Here is a 9,686-nt window from a genome sequence, read left to right as displayed (position 1 = left end):
GGCGGCGTACGACATGGCAACGAAGCTTGCATCATCACGGCTGCGACGGCAGGACGTACGCACCTGAGCACTAATCTGAATTGTAAAATTTAGAATACATTCAGATGGTATATATATATGCATATAAAAAGGAAACGTCTAAATTCATATACATGGAAAGCAATCAATCCAACGTAATTATATACAATCACATTCAAAATCCGTAATTCATTTGGAAATGCATGCATGCAAATGAAAAAATGGAAAGGTACGAGATAACCTGATACAAATATTTCTTATCGGGTTAAACCCGCTAATTTGATTAATACTCAGTTTTTATTTGCACGGATGGAACGGTGGATGATTTTGGAGCATGGGCACCATGGAGCACTAAACAATTTTAATATATATATATATATATATATATATATATATATATATATATATATATATATATATATGGCAACATATCCTATGCACACAGGCCCTCACGTGTACACACGTGTACACCAACTAAAAAATGTCACCAAAAAATCTAGAAAAAATCATACCCATACTTTCAATTGTATTACACCTAGGGTTAAAATTTTAACGTCAAATTCATTATATTTTAGCCGTAACAAAAAAAACAAAAAATCTGACAGCTTTAAGGTTGTAATTTTGTCAGAATTTTATCTTTTTTGTTATTCTCTATGTAGAATGAATTTGAAGATGCGACTTTGCACGTAGATGTAATACTATTGAAAGTACATGTATGAATTTTCCTAAAATTTTTTGTGATAATTTTTAGTTGGTGTACACGGTGTGTACACGCGAGGGCCTGTGTGCATAGGATACGTTATATATATATATATATATATATATATATATATATATATATATATATATATATATATATATATATATATATATATATATATATATATATATATATATATATATATATATATATATATATATATATATATATAATGACATGTAAGAAACAATAAGGCATAAAAAAAAGAGTACTTCTCCGATCTATAACTTTGCATTGTAACAAAGAGAAGTGCTAATTGAGATATTGAAATCCTCTAACTTACAGTCAAAGAGATATGATCGCTAATATGTAGGCCCACATAGTCATAACTATATCTCGCCAATATACATGCAGACACACGACTTTAAATACTCTCTATCCATTAATACAGATGGATTGGTTCCACCACGAGAAACTGAACCAAATAGGTTGGTTCCACCACAAGAAAATGAACCAATTGAGTTACGCTCATTTTACACTTGGATGTGCTTATAAATAGGATTACGATGAGACTAGATATTTGTCATTTGACTCCGCCCCTTTAAGCGCGTGCCAGAGTGATGTATTCGCGTGTACACTTTTAGTTGATACATATCTGATCTATTTAATAGAGCGGAAATCTAATCGCGTAAAAGAAAAACAAAAATTTCCGGCAAGCAACAAAATCTGTAGAAGGACCCAAGTGCAACCCACAAGCCCAAGTTTCTGGGTCAAGGATTGATAGAATAATATATGGCTAATTTCTCATTAAATTTGATGTGCCAATCAGAATTATGCCACTGCAATATGCTCTGTTTGGAAGAGCTGATTCTTAACTCCCTACTCTCCTTTTCCACGCGCACGCTTTTCAAACTGCTAAACGATGCCTTTTTTGTAAAAAGAAATCCTATACGAAAGTTGCTTAAAAATCATATTGATCCATTTTTTAAAAAAATAGTAAATACTTAATTAATCACATGTTACATGTTAATGTACCGCTCTGTTTTGTTGTGGAGAAGCTTGGGTTCCCAACCCGAAGGAGCGAACACAGGAGGTGTCTGATATTTGTGATTAAGCAGCTTGAGTGTGTGGTCATATGTCTCAATTCGTTTCATAAAGAAAAAATGATGTATGATCTGCTAATATTTCGAAAGAATGTTAATTAGTGAGTCATGGGCATGGCCAATGAGACCAAAACTCTGTGATCTTTGTATAGACCCTCAATCTTAAGAAATCTTCTCAAAATTATTTCTAACCATGTCACTTACCCTGAATCCTGTTAGTACTAAATATAAGGAAGAAAAAACAATTTATGTACAAGCTGTAATTAATCATCTCTATCAACTACTCCTAATTATACATGAAATTTTGTACACTATGATTAAACTATATTAATCCTAGATGTAATTAATCATGTATCAAGTAATTAATTTTCAGTTCATGCTTGCTTGGAGATCTCTTTGATGACGAGAAGTCGAGCCCTATGGATGGTGGCGAGGCATAGGCACACGTGCTCCTCCAGCTCCTCCGCGAGCTTCCTCGAGCTCGAGCAGCTTCTCCTCAGCTCGTTCGCCATCTCCTGCACCGGGAAGAACCTCCCGCCGGCGGCGGCGGCGGCGCCGACGTTGTCGGCGGCCACCCTCTCCGCGCACCGCCTCGCCATGGCGTTCTCCCGCTCGATGCCGTCGGAGAGCCGCGCCACCAGGTGGCTCACCGTGTCGAGGTCGCGCCCCAGCACGTACGTCCCCTTGGCCGCCGTGTCGAGCTGCTCCTGCAGCCGCAGCAGCGACCCCGTCGTGGACCACCGCCTCGCCGGCCTTGCTACCGCCGCCGCGTTCGTGTTCGTCACCTTCCGCTTCAGCGCCATGGGGCAGAGCGCCATGGCGGCGGGGCCGACGAGGAGGCCGAAGAGCAGGAGGTGCGCGGCCACGGCGACGGAGGCGGCCGCCGCGGCGCCGCACGCCACGACGAGGCACGCCCGGGAGGCCTTCCGGACGGCCCTCGCCACCTTCAGCTTCCTCGCCACCTTCCCGTGGCTGCGCTTGATGGCGCGGAGGATGGACGAGTACCTGTCGTGGATCCGCCGGAAGCTGCTCCGCGTCGCCGCGTCGCTGAACGGGTTGCTCCGCACGGCTGCGAGCGGCGCCGTCGTCGCCGCGGCGGCGACGCTGTCGGAGACGATGGTGGCGAGGAAGCTGTCCATGGACAGGTAGTTGCTCTGCGCGTTCTTGATGTTCGCCAGCAGCTGCCTGCAGATCTCCGACGCCTCGTCGCTGGCGTCGAAGTAGCCCGCCATCGCTAGCTCGATCTCCGACGACGTCCTCCGGTGCATCATCCGCTGCAACTCCGCGGGGACGACGACGGCGTCCTGCTGCTCCGCCGCCGCCGCCGCCTCCATCTCCACCCCGGACAGCTGCTGCTTGCTCCTCGAGAAGAACCGCGCGTTGGATCGCGTGTGCAGCGTGCTGATGTACTCCTCCTCAATGCTCATGGATTCCATGGCTGCTCCAATACAAATCAACCAAAATCCTCAGCATTATGAGCACAAATACAAGAACAGATAAACAGATGACGAAAAGCTCAATGTAATTCTGTCTTTTTTTTCTTCTTCTCTCTACTGATCTTACCTTGGTGTGATGGGCACATGAATTTCTTCGAGTTTCTTGATCTTTTGGGACAAGCACTGTTTGCTTTTCTTGGAGTTCCTTGATCTTTTTGGGACAAGCACTGTTGAATCGCCTCTCTTATCCAGATGCGGCTTTGGCTTGGCTTAAAATGGACCTCACCTGAAGCCTTTATACGCAAGAACCCCTAGACCCTGACAGATAAAAATCTCAAGCTTTGTCTTGTACTGCTAACTTAGCTAGCTAAGCTAACTAAAACTGAACAATCTTAGCTGCCTCCCCGGATGACACCCCTGGATATCAGGGAGCCAATATCTCCATTCCTGATCCCCAGCCTTAGGCCGTGTTTTTTTCTCTCTCTTTTTTTGTTTCTCCATCATGGACAATTCAATCCTTGCACTCCACATCAATCAATCAATCAACGGCTCGCCGGTCATGTCTACATGTCGATCCAACGACGTGTATCTGACTATCTTCTCCTGTGTCCGTTCTTTAGATTGTGTGCAAGCATTTCTTGGTGGTTTCTGGTGTGATCCCAGAGAGAAAGCTGACAAGGAACATAGGTGCTTCGTCAGGTGTGCAAGTTGGCCTGAAACGGATTGGGTTTCTCTTTGGTTTGTAGCACTGTACCAACACACGGCCTTCCAGTTTTGATTTTCTGTACGTGCTCAGGTACTTTGTGGTACAATTCAATTGTCTCGTGTTCAGAACGTGTTTGTTCAGGAACAGGCTGGCCTAATGACCAAAGAATTGGACAATGTATTGTATGGGACAGATGATCGCTTTTCATCAGGTACTAGGTTTAATTGGCACGTGAGAAGAACAGGTAGATCAAGATGTATCAGATGTTCAGATCATTTTTCAGGATTAAAACCCTGAATATATTCTTACTACTGAAGGCAACAGACATTGCGTTAATAAGAGACAAATTTTGTTGTGAAACCCAGGGGGAAGTCTGCAGTCTGCAGTAAATATATGTGCGAAATCTATGGGCTACTAGTAATACCCTGGTTTTGCAAACAACCTTTAGCTAGTGGATTCCATGCTGAAATTTTAATATATATATTTGTTTTCTGGTATTTCAAGTGGTTGCCACATTGGAAATGCATTGCGCCTGTTCTTGCTTGCACAGGAGGACGAGCATCTATCTTTGTGGCTGATCTCAAAAACAAACAAGCTATCCCCAACAGATTTTTAAAAAGCTTGCAGATGTAGATCACTGCAAATGATGACATCACATCTACATCTCATCTACCTCACTTCCAAAAAACACACAAGAAGCTTATTGAGCACGTTGTACATCTGAAAATGAAACGAAATGGTAACTATTGCGATTAGCAAACCATTAAACACATGTCATCGATCGATCGATCACCCTGCTGATGGTGTCACGATGATACAGGTGGTCCGGTCCCACCTGCAGTGACTGTACAACTGATAGTACATTGGTTTCTTTCTCAGTGTACATGGCTCTTCTTGCAGTCAGCTGCTTCCTCCTCGCCGCCGCCGTCGCGCGGCGGCGGCGCGACGAGGTCGCCGCAGTCGAACCACATGGTGTCGGCGAGCAAGGGGAAGACGAAGCGGTAGAAGATCCAGTCGCGGAACAGCTTGACGGCGGCGGCGCGCACGCCGGGGGCGCTGGTGCTCCCCTGCTGGACGTAGCCCGACAGGTACGCGCCGGCGACGATCCACGCGGCGCGGCCGCGGCGCTCCGCGACGTACGCCGCCACGCCGTCGGCCGGCGACGGCGACGGCGACCGAGACGACAGCGCGCGGGCGAGCACGATGGCGTCCTCCAGCGCGGCGCACCCGCCCTGCGCCATGTCGGGGGTCATCGGGTGGAACGCGTCGCCGGCCACCGTGACGGGCCCGCGCGCGGCCCGGCCCGTGAGGATGGCCCACGGGGCCCGGTAGAGCAGAGGGGCCCACGTGAGGTTGTCCGGGTCCGAGTGGCGGGCCACGTCCAGGAACTCCTCCGGCAGGTGGCGGCCCAGGTTGTCAGTCACCTCGCGTAGGATCTTCTCCGGATCGCCGGCAGCTTCTCTCTCTGCAAAAAAAAAATAAATTAGAAATTACTAACAAAACAGTTTCAAGTTTTTTCTGTAGAAAACGTTAAATGTAATTTAAAATATAATTATAGTATGGTAACAGTGCATCTATAATGTAATGACATACATTTATATATATTATAATCTTTATATAACTTACGTATAAAGTTGTATATATTGGTTATGTTCGGACGTGCTGGTTTTAACCGTTTGTGACAAATGAAATTGGTTACACGTCACAATCAGTTTGAATTGTCATAGCCGAACACATCCAATTTTTTAAATACTTATATAAAAGTTATATTATATTTATAGTATAGTTACAATGAAATGATATTGTAAGCATAGTTAGATTTAAAAGTTCTCCACTTAAAAAAATTGCAACAACTTAAATTCCCAATTCATAATTAAGCACATTTGCAACAAACTTATCATCAAATTTGAACAAATTTTTATTCGAGGCATTTGGGCTGGCTTGCCTGCGGGGACGGTGTTGTTGACGACGAACCAGTAGATGTCGGTGTCGCTGATGGGCACCATGCCGGCCCTGAGGCCATGGGAGAGGAACTGCCTGAGCTCCTTCCTCACGCCGTGGCCGCCGGGGTACACGGCGAGGCCGCGGACGCAGGAGCGGCCGGAGCTCGCCGGCTCCGCCATGCCCAGCCACCGCGCCACCGCCGAGTGCACGCCGTCGCACCCGACCAGCACCCTGGACCGGATCACCGTGCCGTCGTCGAGCCCCACGACAGCGAGCTCCTCGCCGCCGCCGCCGCCGCCGGCGGGCTCGGTGCCGATGGAGGCGAGCCTGGACGAGAACCGGATGGTGCCCGGCGGCAGCTCCTCCGCCATCGCCTCCAGCAGCTCCCTCCGGTGCACCGGCCTCACCCTCACCTCGCCGCTCCTTCAAAAATTTCAGTCGAGTCGAGCCAAATCGCGACCGGTTCAAATGATCAAATCACGAATTCAAAAAAGTTTTAATTTGCATCAATTCAAACCTGCTCTTGTGCCCACCAAACCGAAACACCTGCGTCGCTCCGGACTCGAGGTTGGTCACCACGGATCTGCGCGCGTTCATCAGCATCAGCAGCAGCAGCAATTCGATTCGATTCTTTTTCTTTTTTCTTTTGTTTTCCATCGTGGCGATCGATCGATTCAAGTGCGCGCGCTTGGGTATACGTACGTTTCGTAGGGTTGGTAGCGAGGGGTGAGCTTGTGCGCGATGCCGAGCGCGCGGAGCGCGAACCAGCCGTTGGGGAAGACGGTGAGCGCGGCGCCCGTGGCGCGCAGCTCGGCGTGCCGCTCCAGCACCACGACGCCACCGCCACCGCCGCCGTCCCGCGCCGCAAAGCCCGCCCGCCGCAGCGCCAGCGCCGTGGCGAGCCCGGCGATCCCGGCGCCCACGACCACCGCCTCCACGTCGATGACGTCCTTCGTCTCGCCGCCGCCGCCCAAGTCGCCCATGTCACCTAGCTCCTGAAAATTTGTCACGCACACTGATGCTGCGAATGTTGAGCTACACTACACATCGGTTGGTGTGTGCCAGATCTAGGACAACAAAAGCGAGGTTCCAACTTGTGCACATGTGGACGTAAACAAATCGAAAGAACGACCAGGCTAACACGATTCTTTCTTTCGTGATGTTGTGTGAGCGGTGAGCCTCACTCTAGCGGTGCCCGTGTATGGTACTCCTCTGATTACTATTATAAGTCAACTTGATATTTTTTCTAATCAAACTTTATTAAATTTGGTTAAGTTTATAAAAAAAATGTAGCAACATTTAAAATATCAAATTAGTTTAGTTAAATCTAACATTAAATATTCCCTAAAAAAATCTAACATTAAATATATTTTGGTAATATGTTGTTTTGTGTTGAAAATAATATTATATTTTCTATAAACTTGATTAAATTTAAAAATGTTTGATTATAAAAAAATCAAATAAATTATAATATGAAATAGAGGGAGAAATATCTTTCTTTGTTCCTTTCTTTCTCTATATGGCATGACGAGTAAGTAGAAATCGAGAAGATTTTTTCCCTCTATAGTCTATAGTCTATAGAGAGTGCCATCGATCGATCAATCAATCATTGATTCTTTGCTGATGCTATGTTGTTTTCATGCGATGGAGATGGCCGTTGGTAGTATAGTGCTGGGTGGGTGGGTCCAACAAGGTCTTGTGCGGTGGTCGCCGTTTAATTTGTTTAGAGAGTAGCTATATTGCCATATTTTTCACCAAAAAATAGTCAGCGTGTATTTGTTTATTGTGTACTTCATCCGTTTCATAATGTAAGTCATTTTAGCATTTCACACATTTATATTGATGGTAATGAATCTAGATAGATATATATGTCTAGATTCATTAATATCAATATTAATATGAAAAATGTTAGAATGACTTACATTGTGAAACGGAGAGAGTAGATATAGTATATGACTTGCTCTGTGTTTGTATCTTTTGTGTTATGGACAAGAATAATACATATGTACGTATGAATGACGATGCCTTGCTCCGCTTCAGAGTCCGTCGAAGAAACCGCCGATCGATCTACTTGACGTCGGGAATGAACATCCACTAATTGATTATCTTCCTTACTTTGTCCGTTTTAAAATAAAGCAACTTAGTACTGAATGAAATATGCTATTTTATTTTGAGACGAAAGAAGTAACCCTTAAGAACATGAAACTGAAACTTTAGAGAAATAATATTATTCTAATAAAAAATTATAAAAAATAGAAGTTAATCAGCTAAAATCATAAATTTAGCACCTATAGTTCGATAGGGGTACATATCAAACAACCACAATTCGATAGGATAAAAAAATTTTAAAAAAGAGAACAATCACTATACAACACTGTTCATGCGGGACATATTGAACATTGGAAGTTCGATTGGCCCCTGCCCAACACTGCGCAACACTGTTCAAGTACTTTTTTATTTTTTTAGTGGACCAACTACCCTGTTGAACAACCATAGTTCGACAGGCTCGGTTGTTCAACAGGATATTAAACTTGTGATTTTGGCTTATCAGCTTCTATCTATTATTATATTATTAAGATAGCTCGAAAAAAAGACACCACGTTCGCTGTGGAGGCTAGAAATTCCCACATTAATCGAAGAAAAAGAAAAAATACCGACCGTTAGATTGTGGTCCCTTTAGATTTTAGTGGCTGAGATATAATAAGAGTCCATAGAAAACTTAAAAAAATTATAGTATGTTTACGTAAAGTGAATTAGAGACGGACACATTGGTTGCAATGGCAGACCGAGTCAGATACGAATCGACGTGTGTATGGATTTAACAGCAACATGATAATTCCAATTGCAAAGTGACACAACTTGACTGTGGAAATCAAATCAGAATAACACCATTGAATATGATTAGACGTGTATGATTCTATCACCCCGTTTCTTAATTAAAATTTAAAATAAAAATAAAATAAAATAAAACAAGAAATTAGAAAAACATATTATTAAATCAGCTTTGAAAGGAGGCATTACCTTCGCCGTGGAGGTTAGAAATTCCCACATTAATCAGAGAAAAAAATGAGAGTCCAAGTAGGAATATAATTTTAAAAGAACTGAAATTCGGAATTAAAAATAAGAAATTTTAGAAGAAGAGTCCATATAAGAACCAATACAAGATTAATTAAAATTTGAAATAAAAAATAAAGTAAATTCAAAAATTTTTAGAAAAATAAAAAAAATAGTTCGAACAGGAATACAATTTTGAAATAGAATCCATATAAAAACCTAATACGAGATTAATTAAAATTCAGAATGAAAAATAAAATAAAATCCAAAATTGGATAAACTAAAAAGAGAGTTCAAGTAGAAATACAATTTTGAAACGACTGAAATTGAAAATAAAAAATAAATTAAAAGAACACAATACGATATTAGTTGAAATTCGAAATAAAAAATAAAATAAAATCTGAAATTAGAAAAAGAAAAAAAAGATTTCAACTAGAAATACAATTTATAAATATTTTTATAAATAACTAAATTGGTGATAAAAAATAAAAACTATTGCAAGAAAAGACCATCTCAAACACACGAGGAGATTAATTAAGTAAAAGGCCTATAAAGGAGTAGAGTGGCGGCGGTTGATGGAACATCTAAAAACTATTAATAAAACACCAGATAGAATCCTAATGACTATTAAAAGGAAGGATGACGGACAGGTCGTGAAGCAACCGGTCAAGGCAGTTGGCGGGAGTTATAGAAAGTAAAAAAATAAACCCTAATAATAATCATAT

General features: G+C 43.1%; 2 protein-coding genes across 2 annotated transcripts; both read right to left on the bottom strand.

The window, feature by feature from the left end:
* Positions 1-1,983: 1,983 nt before the first annotated feature.
* LOC9269727 (putative UPF0496 protein 2) lies at positions 1,984-3,636 on the bottom strand. The gene is made up of 2 exons (XM_066309282.1): positions 3,385-3,636; positions 1,984-3,259 (listed from the first exon to the last, which is right to left on the bottom strand). The coding sequence occupies exons 1-2, from the start codon at positions 3,401-3,403 to the stop codon at positions 2,196-2,198; spliced, it is 1,083 nt and encodes a 360-aa protein (XP_066165379.1). The 5' UTR covers positions 3,404-3,636; the 3' UTR covers positions 1,984-2,195.
* A 936-nt stretch (positions 3,637-4,572) lies between these two features.
* Positions 4,573-7,042, bottom strand: LOC4335841 (monooxygenase 2). Its single transcript, XM_015778105.3, has 4 exons — positions 6,610-7,042; positions 6,425-6,490; positions 5,909-6,330; positions 4,573-5,428 (listed from the first exon to the last, which is right to left on the bottom strand). Exons 1-4 carry the CDS (start codon positions 6,888-6,890, stop codon positions 4,839-4,841), a joined length of 1,359 nt encoding a protein of 452 aa, XP_015633591.1. The 5' UTR covers positions 6,891-7,042; the 3' UTR covers positions 4,573-4,838.
* Between the last annotated feature and the right edge of the window lie 2,644 nt (positions 7,043-9,686).

Source organism: Oryza sativa, chromosome 4 (assembly GCF_034140825.1).
Source record: "Oryza sativa Japonica Group chromosome 4, ASM3414082v1".
In the NCBI taxonomy this organism is placed as follows: domain Eukaryota; kingdom Viridiplantae; phylum Streptophyta; class Magnoliopsida; order Poales; family Poaceae; genus Oryza; species Oryza sativa.
This window is presented reverse-complemented; position numbering and strand designations above follow the sequence as displayed.

Bases quoted from the DNA above. Each gene is read 5' to 3' on its own strand.
- LOC4335841 (XM_015778105.3), bottom strand. From the start codon at position 6,890: ATGGGCGACTTGGGCGGCGGCGGCGAGACGAAGGACGTCATCGACGTG. The intron at 6,491-6,609 runs GTACGTATACCC...GAACGCGCGCAG, and splicing joins CGCTACCAACCCTACGAAAC to ATCCGTGGTGACCAACCTCG. The intron at 6,331-6,424 runs GTTTGAATTGAT...AAATTTTTGAAG, and splicing joins TTTGGTGGGCACAAGAGCAG to GAGCGGCGAGGTGAGGGTGA.